Below are 15253 nucleotides of genomic sequence, written 5' to 3'. Positions count from 1 at the left end.
TTTAGGTAGAGGGGAAATAAATTTTATTCGTAATAAGTATTGAATTCAAAATCTAAAAGAGAGAGTATGTGTTATAATATTTAAATATATCAACCTAAGTTGTACACCTAATTATGGTGGATGAGTCTATCAACATAGATTTCTACATATACAATGAATCGAACTCAAAACTTACTTAAGTGATATCAAATTATTTATCATTTAAACCAAACCCAATAATAAATTTACTTTATTTCATATGCTATGCCGTACACTCGTATTTTTGTTGAAACCTAAATTTGAAGTTAGAAAGGTTAGGTAACATTTAGTTACAGTCTACTTCACTTGAAACGGCATCCTTCAAAAAAATAAAAGGCAAAAGCTCTGCCAAATTCAGCTTTTACAGTTTTCAGTCCTTTCTTGGACCTGACATTATAAATCAGGACCTACTTTCACACTTTTCATTCATTCCTTGGGTCAATTACTCCTTTTGTTAATTTTTTTAACCGAATTACATAGCATTTCTAAAATTTATCCAATCCAACATAATAATAACCATAAAAAGGGTTAATTTTACATTTTGGCCCATATAGTTTTAGTTTTGATATGTAATCTAGCTCTAACTTTTTTTAGTTCAATTTATCCCCTCACTTTGATTTTGAACTACAATTTATCTCCTGCATTTCTGTGTACAATTTGACCACTGACTTTAGTTTTGATACGCAATTTAATCTTGGACACAATACAAATTTAAAATAAAAAATATTTTTATTTATCCTAATCTAACTGTAAAAATAATATAACATTCTTCATTTTTTTTATTTTCATTCAAATTTATGTTTTATGTCATACTCACAATTCAATCCTTTAAATTTCGAGAAAAAATATTAGATATAATAATGATGATGATGTTAATAAAGTTTATTTAAATCATTATATTATATTTTAGTTGAGAAGTTCAATCTATTATGGTAAAATTTCTTAGATAATATGTTGGAAAAAACATTAGTTCATTTAGAGTGGGGGGAATTATTTGTTGAGATAAAGTGTTTGTTTCATTGTCTTAGGGAAGATGCTTAAATTACTCAACATTTTTGGAAAGACGCTCGGAAGACACAACATCTTCTTTATACAACATACATTTAAATCATTAAATTTAGTAGAGTAATAATACATAGAACGTCGAGTAATTCATGCATCTTTCAAAAAACATCGAGTGGCTCAAGCGTCTTCCCAGAAACACTGTAACAAACACTTTATCTTAATTTTTCTGATACTCTAAATGAGTCAAATTTTGTTCTAATACACTATCTAAGAATTTTATCGATTTACTATACATTTGGATAATTGAATTTTGGTTAGCAAATGAAACTAATTGAAATAATTTTAATAAAATGATTTGTAATTCGATTTAATAATTATCTCTGATTTAAAATTTTAAAAGTTTATAAATAATTTAAGTGTTATCTCTAGAAATAAATATCCAATTAAAGATTATTTGATTTTTAATTTAAGCATAAAATAAAAATAGTTTAATATTTTTAATTAATCTCATATAAGTACAAAATAATATATGTTCAAAAATAATTTTTTAATTATTTAATAATGAATACTCACACTCTTATCATTAATAATACTCAAACTCAAAAAATAATAATAAATATTTTATCACGAAAATAATTACTTTATTCAAACTAAAATGAAATCAATCGACGAATGATAGATACTGTATCGATGACCAACGGGATAACACTCACTTTATTAAACTAATTTAAAAAGAAAATAAACTCAAAACAAATCAAAGCTCAGGCCAGAGTCTCACACCTTTTCTTTCTCTTTCTATTTCTCCTCCCCTGTCGCGATGAATCTCTCCTTATCCTTCACTAATCCAATCTTAAATCGCCACGTATATTCCGCCGCATTTTCTCCTCCTCCTCCTCCTACTCCACCTCTTTCTCTTCCTATTCCCCCTCCCCGTTTTCTATTTCTCTCTCCTCGCACCCCCACCACGTCCCGATTCTATATTCTCTACCGCGTGCCCCAACGCGCCACCGCACTCTCAGCCACTGCTACAACTGCATCTATCTTCCGTGACATCGCCGCTTCCGCCGCTGTCTTCGCTGGCGCTTATGCTCTCGTCTTCACCTTCGATATTCTCACCCAAAAAGAAATCATTCAACAGGTTTTTTGCTTCCTCTTTTTCGGTTAGAATAGGTGTTCCATTTTATCAATTTTTTAAATTCGTTTTCGTCTTTTTGTTAATTATTTTAACAGAGTTTAAGTAGAAAATTGGTGCATATATCATCTGGAATACTTTTTGCCATTTCATGGCCAATTTTCAGGTAAACTTTTTTTTTTTTAATTTTTTTCTTCTATACTTTGATTTTTTCTGGTGGAAAAAAAGCTCTATTTTATCAATTAAATTGATTGATTGATGATTTTATATATTTTGAAAAAAGCAATTCTGTTGAAGCTCGGTTCTTTGCATCACTGGTCCCACTTGTGAATTGCATAAGGCTCGTAATTCATGGTCTCTCTTTGGCTGATGATGAAAGCCTGATCAAATCTGTTACCCGAGAAGGAAATCCCAAGTAATTTTTCTCTCACTTTGAAATTATTGTTGACTCAACTTGAATTACCCAGGAAATTGAAATTATCTTTTTCTAGTTGTTTACCGTTTACGTTATATTTGGTAACTATGAAAATTAAACGGAAAACAAATAATTGAGGAAAAGTTATTTGTTTTTCCGATATGTACAAGAAAACAACAACACTCAATGTTTGTCCCAAAGTATTAAATCTTCACCCCGTACTCGATTTCATATACCAAAATCCTATTTTAGTAATTTCGTATGCTTATTTGGGTGAAATTGTAGTTTTGACCTTTGTACTATACTCAAATCTAAGATCTAATCTCTATAATTTAATTTTACACAATTTGATCATTTTTTTATAATACCATTCATTAACCAAAATAATTAAGACTTTTTTTCTTCCTTAAAAACACTCTTCCAACTTAGATATCATTCATAAGTACATATATTTATATTTGTGTTTATGATATTTCTGTGTCGTATTTGTATCTCAATTTTTAGAGTTTTGTATCTGATATTTTATATAAGTTATTTATTTGTTTTATATAAATTTTAACGTATTCATGTCTGCCTGTCATGTTCATGTTATTTTACATGTTTTACATAAATTATCATAATGATTTAAATTTAAAAAAAATGTTTTCTCACTCTATAATGTTGTGTAATTTTATATAAATTTTCATATTTTAATAATTTATATGTAATTTTAACACAATCAAATACATGTGTCTTGTGCATATTATTTATCTTAGTTTCATGTCTTAATTTTTAATACTATTTTTTAATATATATATATATATATATATCCTTCATGTTCATACTAACTTTTTATATGCTAATAAATAATATATTTTTTATGCATCAATAATCTATTTTTAATAATTTTTATGTTAATGTTTATATCATATTTATCTTATTATTATGATATACAATTTGTATTATAATAAAATTTAATAATTATATAATTATGTATTAATTGAATATAATATTTACGATCTTACCTTAATTTTTCGAAACATAACAAAAATATATCCTTTTAAATTATAATTTAATCAAGCAAATCAATGAATAAATACAAACAATCATGCAAACAAACACATTTAATACTTTGTATTTAGTCATCCAATTTATTAACTATATTTAGTAAATAATTTTGGGTAACATATGAAATAATTTTAATCGTGCAAATTCAATTTAATATAATTTAATGTTTGAACGGGTTAATGATTTTTGGAATGGTTGATTTTTAAATGCAGGGAATTGCTTAGAGGGCCCTTATATTATGTAGTGATGCTGATGTTATGTGCAGTTTTGTTTTGGCGTGAATCTCCAGTGGGTGTCATCTCCTTGGGTATGATGTGCGGCGGTGATGGTATAAAATTTCTCTCCCTTCCAGGAAAAAAACATAAACATTTCAAAATTTATATGATATAGATTTTAAATTTATTATTTTTTACATATAAAATAATATTTGGTTAAAATCTTTTTTAGAAATGAACAAAACATACCCTCTACATATGTAACTGTCCAAACTCAGATTATTTATGAGAAATAACATTATGAATATTGAAAATTTATTGGAAGGTGTGCATTTTATAGGTGTTGCAGATATAATGGGAAGAAAATTTGGGTCTTCCAAAATTCCATATAATCAAATGAAGAGTTGGGTTGGCAGCATTTCCATGTTTGTTTCCGGTTTCCTCATTTCTATCGGGTGAGCTCCTTCAATTCCCTACAAATTAATACAGAATCGATTAATTTAATCTTCACGTGTCTGATTTCGGTAAATGGAACTTGATGTGATAAAAGTTTTGTGCTGGTAAATGAATGTAGGATGGTGTACTACTACTCAGCTCTTGGTTACTTCCAGTTGGATTGGGGAGATACGATGTATAGGGTTGCTTTAGTATCTCTAGTGGCAACTGTGGTTGAATCTCTTCCAATTTCTAACTTAATTGACGATAATATTTCTGTTCCTCTTGCTTCCATCCTTGCTGCCTATTTTACTTCTATACACTAATTTCTTCTTTACCTATTGTTACATTCATTTTATTTCTTTCCATTTTCAATTAATGCAAGTTTAGATACGACAAACATTTGACTTAATCCATATAAAATATTATAATTTTTTAGTATAATCATCGGTATCCGTTCTATTAATCAATTAATCCGGATTGAGTACTGTATAAACAATAATATAATTTTTAATAATAAAATAATATTTTTTTTCATATAATCATCCATGTTTAAGTTATTAATTGATTTATTAAGATCAAATATAAAAATATTATTTTAATATAATTTATTCTATTTATAATATTAATATTTAAAATTTTAATCTTACATGATATTGTGTGTGTGTCACCTTTTCCTGGACCTCAATCAATGGAAATACGATATTTCATAAGAAATTTAATATATTAGTTTTTTTTATAAAATGAATAAATATTCTTTAAATGGTACGAATATGCAGTCATTAAATGACAAATTTTCTTTCCCTTTCTCTTTATTATCATTTTTTTCGTCTCTTATTAATTGATTTTTATTGCTATCCAAAAACGTTCGATATAGTGACAAAATTGTTCCACGGATTTTATAAGCTAAATTTTAATTAAAGACAAAATATTTGATCTGATTTATTAGGAAAGAAAACATGTTTTGAACGCCACGTCAACCGGTTAATGGCGATAAATCAATCTTAATATTAATTATTTTCTTCTCTCTAATTCCGAAAAACAAAACTCTCATTTATTAAAAAAAGAGAAAAGAAACGCGACCTCTTAATGTTCATAGATTTTGCAGAGGGCTTAAATTAAAGTAAAAAGATAAAAATAAAAAGGATTTTGCGGCCGACGTGGTAAAAATATTATATATAAACAGATTTATAAAATATTAAACATCAAATGAATATATGTAATACATATCCATTAATTCATGTTCAACACTGGAAACAGTAAATTTTATAATACGATCAATGGATTGATTTGGTTTTCCTTGAACCATAAAGTAATCAATTGATATCAAAATTCAAAAGGGTGGATGGGCAACAAATTGATTTGGTGTTTCAAGTGGGTAGAGGGCCGAAGTGGGTCACATGGTGGAAGCCTCCCTCGGGTTGTTTTGCTCTAAACACGGATGATTGGATGAAGGGAAACCAGTCCTGTGTAGCTGTAGGCGGACTTATTTGTTCAATGGTTTGCACAAGCAGTCACTGCTCTTCTTATGCATCACCGTAAGCGCTTTAATCGGAGACGGGATGGAGCAAGATTCATGCACCAAATCCAAAGATTAGGGAGTTGTAGCTAGTAACGTTGGTTGGCTCGCGAGTTTCAGCGTGAATCATCTCGGAGTCCATCCTAACAGGTATATATCGAGGACTTGGTAGAGCAATCGCACTTTGAACTCGTTGAAATTTTAATTTCTCATATATTTTGGATATTCCATTCGTCTCACTAAATGAGTCTATTTTGATTTTTAAAATTAGTTAATTCAAAATATCTTAATAGAAAAGTCAACAAACAACACTTATATTTTTTTGTCTTTATATGTCCCACTATTTTATGTCTATCAAAATAAATCTATCAATCGCTTTTTAGGGATAATTTGTCATTTCTTTTGATTAAATATATCTTTTAAAACTATGTGCATAGTCATATGACACAAATTATGGGATGGAGAGAGTATTTTTTTTTTTGTATTTTCTATTGATAATTTATTTTCATTTTCTTAAACTTTATAGATCCATTTTCTCTAATATCAGATCTCACATTCGTCCCTACATGATGATTCTGATTTTTTTATCATAGCAAAACTTCCACCAAAATTGAAGAAGGGCATTTTTATAAATGTGAACGGGGACCCCTCTCTCATGCAACTAGGGATGAGTATGGTCAGGTTGGGTTGGGATTCAACCCGATAAACACACGCACACGGACACACGCAGATATAATTGAACTTAAATAATACTCTAATTGAAAAAAAATAATACAAAAACTATTATTACAATTATCCATATATAACTACATTATTCTTTAGGTTGGATCGAATATGATATTTTTCACCGTAAACTTGAACTTAACCTGAACCCATAATCTAAAAAACTCAACATGATTAGAACACAAACCTTTTTTTATTATATAAAAGTTATGGTCGTCTATTGGTTTCGATAACAACAATCACAATAATAATAATAAATAAATATAACTTACTTACTCGCAACCAAAAAGGAGAAAGAAAATTTGTCGAGAAAGTTAAAAGAAATAAAGCAGTATAGAACTATTAAAAATATATGTTTAAAGACGATTTTATTCCTAAGGAAAAAAAATGGAAAATCAAATAAGTTCTCATAGATTTTTCGTATTCAATTAATCCTTGACCATTAAAAAAATCAACTAGATACATCTATTAAAGTTAAATGTTATTTTCTATCGACTTAACTATCAATTATTATAATGGTGATACATATCATCCATGTAGAGGACTTGGTTAATTATTCTAAAAATGTATATTTAAATAGTTAAATATTTTTATATCTATATAATATAAAATTTGAGAAGTATGTACTTTTCAAATCTCACATTATTTAAATATATGATTTTTCATATGTTCAAGTATAATTTTTTAAATATGTCTCTATTAAGTGATTGAACATAAAAATAAATACCCTGTATTCATTTCAACAGATTTATATATAAAAAAGAGAACATAAAACTAATACATGCACTACACATGTTTATCTTTTTAGCGAAATTCATATATATATTATAATTTTTTTTACTCTCTCTTTTCTATTTTCTTTCATTTTAGTCAATTAAAAAAGTTCTAATTGACAATATAATTTTTAATACTGGTGAATTAATAAAAGCCGTAGGCATAATGTTGTGGTAGAATAATTTAGGCCTTAAGCCTATATAGGCCGAACAAAGACCTACTCGGATATAAGTACATCTAGACGGACATTTGCCACCAAAATATGATCAATCACAATACGTGGCACATCTAGAGGAACTTTTATTTATTTCAATATATATATATATATATTAAACGTAATTTAAAAAAATAAAAATTAAATTTATCAATGTAAATTAAATATTAAAAACTTATAAAAGTGATTTATTTATTTAAAATGGAATTATTTATTTGATTCCTCAAAAGTCTGGGTGTTTAAATCTAATAATATCCTGAAGTCAATGTAATGTTAAGAGGTGCACCTAAAGTTAGACAAAAGTCAGCTAAGTACCTAATTTCAATTAAATGCATTTTAAATAAATTTTGTTAAATGGAAATATAAATAAATTTTATTACATATGATGATATTGGACATCAAAGAATACTATTACATGATGATGCTAATATAATTTTATTTATGTATTATATAATATAGTCTGTGAAAAAGATGTTAAGATTTTGGCACATAATTATATTGGACATTGTTTTATGACGATATTGGACATTGAAGTATACTTTTATATGAAAATATAATAAATTTCATATAATTTCTTACTATTAATCTAAATGGCCTATTTTCACTCATATAATAATTTTAAATTTATATAAAACTAAAATATTTTACAAATGTAAAATTCAGGATGATTCATCAATGGCCCCGCACATTGCATAACTGTTCCATGGAGGTTGCCCTATAAAATTCCTTTAGAAACCTCGTGAAGACAATAAGATGAGAGATAGGATGATTAATATAATATGGTCTCATTCGTTTGGAACTCGGATCTGCACTCGAGTGCCGGAAGACTTGAAATTATTATTATGATTGTTGTTTTTGCGGCTGCCTTTTGACCTACTTGATGCGTGTACCAATACAATATATTATATGTTTACAATTTATCTTATGAAAATTTTGATAAATTTATATACGCATAACATATTTATGTTTTTTTCGTTTATATCATATTTTACATAATTATTTATAACAGTATATTTAAATTTATTTATTAATTGGAGACCAGCCCAAAAGAAAATTATGATGTCAAAACTGAATTAAACATTTTTGAGTGGTTAAAAATAATTTTATTATTGTAATTAAATTTTATAATTTCTGAAGGGATTAAACCATAGATCTATCATTTGAGGTTTGAAATACATGGAATTTTTATAAAATATAAAAGGAATAAAACACAAATTGACCATTTTTGGTGGCCAAGGCCCGTATTCAAATTATATTCTAATGCCTAATATATTTTACATAATTTATTAGAATGATTTTACATTTTCATATTTGTGCTAATTGATCATTTTTATTAATTAATTTTTAAAATTTAGTTAAATACATTTTTTTTGAAAAAATAACTTATTTTTTAAATAATTAAATAATTAAATTCTCAATAAATCATTTTTTTCAAAAATTTCAGTCAATTTTCAAGGTTGTTTTCATTGTACCATCACGTGGCTTAATCGCTCGGTGAAGCCTCAACGTGTCAAATATATCAACTGAATTTACACGTGGCGTTCATGTAGAGCAAGTGAATATCACGCGTACTCAATGCCACCCCATAAACACATCAAATTATGTTTCCCATAAAAAATTTAAAACGCAATTTATTGAACAAATAAGCAAAGTTTTTCAATCTCATTATTATTAATATTTTAATGATAGTTTGTAAATTTGTGCTATAATTTTTGTAGTGTAACGGTATTTTTTGGCTCTGCCTTTAATAATATACGTATAATATCAAGAAATAAAACCTAAAAAAAGAAAAGGAAAAAAATAAAAAACGAAGGAAAGCAAAATGGTGATGATTTTTCCTTAGAGAGAAAAAAAAAACAACGGTGGGTTATATGGTGGTTACTGGAGACGGTGAGAACGGCGGTAGTGGAGGAAGCTGCTGCATAAAGTGGTGGCAGCATAACCGTAATCACAACAATCACGTCCACCACCACCACCACAATCATAGTAACAATGGTAGTGGGAATGGTAACAGTAGGAGGGCGGCGGCGGCGGGGTTCTTCTTTTGTTTGTTTTGTTTTGTAATACATGGGTTGATCGCTGTTTTATACGGGTGGCTGGTTTTAACGCCGCCGTCTAGTTTACACCAACGAAAGGGTTTGCCTTGGCTTGGTTGTCAAGAAGATAATGAAGGGTCGTGGGCTATTGGTGTTTTCATCGGTCAATCCCCATTCTCTCTCAAACCCATTGAAACTGTGAGTCTTTTTCTTCTTTTTGGGGAGGGTGGTTGTTATTTTCCATCATTGCATGTAGTTATCATGTAAAAAAAGTGTTTTTAAATAAGAAAAAAAAAGGGTTTTCTCATTTAAGTAGAATTTTCTTTTCCCTTTTGGCTATGAATACAGGAAAATTTCTGGGTTTTGTTTTGTTTGTTTGTGAATAAATTTGGGTTCCTCTAAAAGAGAGAGGAAGAAAATCATATGTGGCCTTTTCTCGTATGAATGCACAGTAAAAGATGAGAGAATTTCATGTTGATTTCTTTTAAGTATTTGTGATTTCTTTTTGTTATTTTTTGTGGGCTTTCCTCTATCAAGCCAGTTAAAGATTGAACTTTTGTACTGATTTCTGTTAAATTTTACTGGAATGTAAAAAAAACCTATATTTTTGTTGTGTACGTAATTGTTACTTTTCATCACTGTATCTAGTAATTATATAAAAATGTCATTTTAAAAAATTGGGTTTTTTTTTTCATTCAAGTAGATGCAAATTTTCTTATTTTTGGGTTTTGTGCGATCTTTCGGAAGTTTTTTTGAGTTTCTCCTATGCTTATACAGTTAAAGATTGAATTTTTATTGCTTTGTATTTATTACTTTTCATCATTGTATGCAGTATTTATGTAAAACTGTCATTTAAAAAATGGTTTTCCTTTCAGTAGATTTTTTTTGGCTTTCAATACCAGCAAAATTTCTTATTTCTGGGTTTTACTTGGATTTTGTGATACTTTGAGGGGTTCTCTAATGGATGTAGAGTTAAATATTGGATTTTTATGCTGTTTTCTTTTAAATTTTTATGTTTTTTAATGGTTTAATAATTGGCTCAAAAATTTTAGGCTGAGATATGGAAAAATGAGAGTGCAGCATGGCCAGTGGCAAACCCAGTTATAACCTGTGCTTCAGCTTCTGATTCTGGTTTCGCTAGTAATTTTGTAGCTGATCCTTTTCTTTATGTTCAGGTAACTATTGCTTATTATCTTTTTAAATATTTTTATTATTTTATTGCCACTCCTTTCTTTATTCATATGTTTCTGCTACTTGATTCTGTTTCTTTAACCAATGTAGGAGAATTTTTTTGGGCCCAATAAACAGTAGTAAGTTGAGAATTTTATAAATTCTGCTACAAGATGCCATACATCTAACTTCAACCGTGTTTGACTTTTCTGTTATTGTTTATTTCAGTCAGCAGAAGAAAATTTCTTTTGTTATATCTTCAGGCCTTTGACCAAATATATCTTTTGTTTGAGATTAGTGTTGATGTTGTCATACATGTTACTTAGGGTCGAATTTAGCCGATGGATTGGACCATGTATTTACTGTTTGTATAGTATTTGTTTCCGGATTTATTGTCTTCAACTTTATGTTGTTGAAGTAGGATGAACTATGTAAGACATGGGATACCTGAATTGTACATCTCTCTTCACAATGAAGTGTGCAGGGAAATCCACTTGATTTGTGAGTATATAGATTTTGTTTTGGCTAGATACGCCAATGCAATAGAAAAGTCTGCCAAGAGGGAGGAATTGTAGGATTTCATGCTACTGCTGTTTTAGTTAATAATTGCTGCTTTCTATTGGGATTTCGGTTAGCAGTCCAGTGTTGGGCATAAACTTGGGTCTGAATCTTGCACTTGAGTCCAAGTTACATTATTAGGTACTACAGAAATGGGTAGTGAAGCTGCTCAAGGTAACAATGAAGAGTTGAAATGGAAGTCCCATTTTATCTGCTCTGCTATTGTTTTATAATTATTCCAAGCTTATGCAACGACTTACAAAGTAGCTAGAATATACTTTTGAGTCAACACTTACTATATTACTCCTTTTGTTTTGCTTGAGCTAGAAAATCATAATAGAGATTGACCTAAGAAGACTTGAGCTTTATTCTCAAGCATCTTTAAATATTTTATCTCAGAGATAATGCGAATGAGTATGAGGCCTAAATCAAGAACAGGGGTGGAGGATTTTTTATTAAGTGTTAATGATTTTCGCCTTGACTTGTGTGACGGTTAGTTTTGTTCGATTCATATGACGAAGTTCTTGACCTAGAAGTCTGTTAGTCTATGTGATTATCTGCATTGGCAAAATCTTAAATTCTATGGAAGTGCTTGCTACCCCCTCTTCTTCCATCTTATTGCTATGAATTGTCAGCGATTGTAAAGGAAGAGTTGATTGCCCGCAAAGTTCCTCTCTTATGATTCTTTGGATTCCTTCACTTAGATGGAATAAGGAATTCGACTTCCATTAACTATTGTTATATTTAGTGTAAAATGAACTAAGCTTTTCTCTTATGTACTGACGAATTGCAGAAAGTACCTGGATATGATGCAAATCGTGTCCTTTAAAGCATTGTTGTTAAAAGTTTATCTTATATGTTAGTTTTTGTTTGTTTCTGAAATTTATCCTCATGTTCGCTTGATCCAGGGAGACAACTTTTATCTATTTTATGAAACGAAGAACTCATACACCATGCAAGGGGATATTGGGGTGGCAAAAAGTATTGACAAGGGAGCAACATGGCAACAACTGGGCATAGCCTTGGATGAGGAATGGCACCTCTCATTCCCATATGTCTTTAACTATCTTGGCCAAGTAAGACTATCGGTTTCTTCTGTTAGTTTTTCTTTTTCCATCTATATTAGGTTAGATATACATGCAATTGTTGCATGGTATCAACAACTTTTAAGCACCTTATGATTTTATAATGTCGGCAAACAAGATGGTTCATAACTGCTGCAATATAATATGACATGGCCAAAGTAGTGTTGAACATGAATGTATAGGTTGGTGAAATCACTAGTGTGCTGAATTAGTTGACACAAACCCGTACCTGGCACATATTCAGATATGGGTATGAGGGTATGATCCTCCACACTTTTTTTTAAAAAAAAGAAAAATTGATTATGCCCATGTTGTATACATACATCCGAAACTCACCCTCAAGTCCGAATAACATAGGAATTTTGAACTCCAATCTTTCTAGTTTCTAGGATTGACCGGTTCAAATGTTACTTTTTCTTATTGTGATCAAGTACCATCATATTCATGATGGTTATGTAACCTACTCGTAGGTTATCTCGTTTATTGATGAAATTGTTTGTTGTTTTGCTCGTGGCTACAGGTATACATGATGCCCGAAAGCAGTGAGAAAGGAGAACTTCGTCTGTATCGAGTAACCAATTTTCCCTTAGAGTGGGAACTGGATAGGATCATCATGAAGAAGCCCCTTGTTGATTCATTTATTATCGATCATGATGGAGAGTACTGGCTTTTCGGATCAGAACACCGCTACTTCGGAGAAGCAAACGGACAGTTGGAAATTTGGTATAGCAGTTCACCCCTTGGTCCTTGGGAACCACACAAGAAGAACCCTATTTATAATACGTATAGTAGTTTTGGGGCTCGTAATGGGGGCCGACCATTTAGATATAATGGAAATCTTTATCGGATTGGTCAGGACTGCGGTGAAACATATGGACGACGTGTGCGGATATTCCAGGTTGAAGTTCTTTCTAGGTTTGATTACAAGGAAGTTGAAGTTCCGTTTCCCTTTGAAGAGTCCAGTAAGGGCCGAAATGCTTGGAATGGTGCCCGGTATCACCATCTTGATGTACAGCAGCTAAGGTCTGGTGAATGGGTTGGGGTTATGGATGGAGACCGAGTACCTTCAGGAGACTCGGTCCATCGTCTTTTTCTTGGCTGTGCTTCAGTTGCAGCTGTTGCTGGCCTCATTCTGTTATTAGGTGTCCTACTAGGAGCAGTGAACTGCATTGTTCCCCTTAACTGGTGTTCAGATTACTCAGGAAAGAGGAGCGATACTCTTATTGCTTGGGAAAGAGCAAATGATTTTTCTTCGAAAGTGAGGCGTGTTTTCAGCCGATTAAATCGAACACCCTTCTTATCTGCGAAGCTGGATAAAACCAAACACCTGTACTGGAAGATTAGTTTTGGCTCTGGTGTTTGCTTTAGGAGTTGTGATTTCTTGCTTAGGTGTTACGTTCATTTACGGAGGCAATGGTGCAGAAGAACCGTACTCATGGAAGGGTCAGCTTTCTCAGTTTACATTATTAACAATGACTTATGATGCTCGTCTCTGGAATTTGAAAATGTTTGTGAAGCATTATTCGAGGTGTGCTTCGGTAAAAGAAATTGTTGTGGTCTGGAACAAAGGGATACCCCCTAAGTTGAGTGATCTCGACTCAGCAGTGCCTGTTCGGATCAGAGTCGAGGATCAGAACTCCCTCAATAACCGATTCAAGATTGATCCATCGATTAAGACGCGTGCGGTGCTTGAGCTTGATGATGATATAATGATGCCTTGTGATGATATAGAGCGTGGATTTATGTTGTGGCGCCAACATCCTGATAGGATTGTAGGATTCTACCCCTCGGTTTGTCGACGGGAGCCAATTGAAGTACAGCGGCGAGAAGTACGCGAGAAAAAATAAAGGGTATAATATGATTCTTACAGGGGCTGCTTTCATCGATAGTCAAGTAGCCTTCGAACGGTATTGGAGCAAGCAAGCCAAGGTGGGGAGAGAAGTGGTCGACACGAAATTTAACTGCGAGGACTTGCTAATGAACTTCTTGTATGCGAATGCAAGCTCGTCTAAAACTGTTGAATATGTGAGACCTGCTTGGGCAATAGATACATCAAAACTCTCCACTGCAGCAATCAGCCGAGACACAAACACACATTACAAAATAAGAAGCCAATGCCTTAGGAAATTTACTGATATGTATGGTAGTATGAGTGGTCGGCGATGGGAATTCGGTTCCCGGAAGGATCATTGGGATGTATAGCGGGAAAGCAACAGCAATAACTTTAAGAGCGGCTCGGCCTGTGGTTCCAACTTGACGGGTAAATTCACATCTCCTCTCAAATTGAGTTGTTGATATTAGGTTGCACATTGATGTTCATGTTTTCTTGTTACATAGAAAAGGTTTTAGAATGTTGAATACAGGATTGTTTACTCCCCTTTACTCTTCTTAATTAGAAACAATATTATCTGGTAATGGAATGTTTAGACTTGTTCAAGGATTTAGTCATTGGTTGAGAAAATAATGACAAAATGAAAAACAAAAACGGAGATGACATGGACATACAAAACATGCATTCCTTTTCCCTATTCAATAGGTCCAACAACAAATGTACCATTGGATTTTGTCAAAACAAACATTTAATCATAAAATATCTTGTAATTTATTTAACAATTACTATCACATAAGGTTGAATTTACATATAAATTTAACTAAATTTGAATTCTATATTCGATGACTGTTTTTTTTAATTGTTTTAGTTAACAATTATGTAAAGGTGTTGAAATACGAAAGTACGATATCAATTCAATAGATTTAATAGTATATAAAAAATATTATATTTAATATATTTACGTTAACCTTTGCCTAATATAAAATATTCAAGTTATGCGTATAATTTTTTATTTTTATGTCATGTTGACATATTTTTAATTATTATTTTTATGTCATTTGTATCCTAAAATATAT

General features: G+C 30.7%; 2 protein-coding genes across 2 annotated transcripts; both read left to right on the top strand.

The window, feature by feature from the left end:
* The first annotated feature begins 1789 nt into the window (after positions 1-1789).
* LOC120219130 (phytol kinase 1, chloroplastic-like) lies at positions 1790-4632 on the top strand. The gene is made up of 6 exons (XM_039215995.1): positions 1790-2161; positions 2254-2321; positions 2439-2570; positions 3830-3945; positions 4173-4287; positions 4407-4632. Exons 1-6 carry the CDS (start codon positions 1841-1843, stop codon positions 4591-4593), a joined length of 939 nt encoding a protein of 312 aa, XP_039071926.1. The 5' UTR covers positions 1790-1840; the 3' UTR covers positions 4594-4632.
* Positions 4633-9368: 4736 nt separating this feature from the next.
* On the top strand, positions 9369-14553 carry LOC120219182 (glucosamine inositolphosphorylceramide transferase 1-like). Its single transcript, XM_039216042.1, is given in 6 exon segments — positions 9369-9731; positions 10586-10708; positions 12170-12337; positions 12867-13637; positions 13639-14130; positions 14132-14553. Coding segments are annotated over 6 exon segments (2334 nt in total). The 3' UTR covers positions 14549-14553.
* The last annotated feature ends 700 nt before the right edge of the window (positions 14554-15253 follow it).

Source organism: Hibiscus syriacus, unplaced genomic scaffold (genome assembly GCF_006381635.1).
Source record: "Hibiscus syriacus cultivar Baekdansim isolate YM2019G1 unplaced genomic scaffold, ASM638163v2 tig00110204_pilon, whole genome shotgun sequence".
NCBI classification, from domain to species: Eukaryota; Viridiplantae; Streptophyta; class Magnoliopsida; order Malvales; family Malvaceae; genus Hibiscus; species Hibiscus syriacus.
Note: the sequence above shows the minus strand (reverse complement) of the source record. Positions and strands in the feature narration are given on the sequence as shown.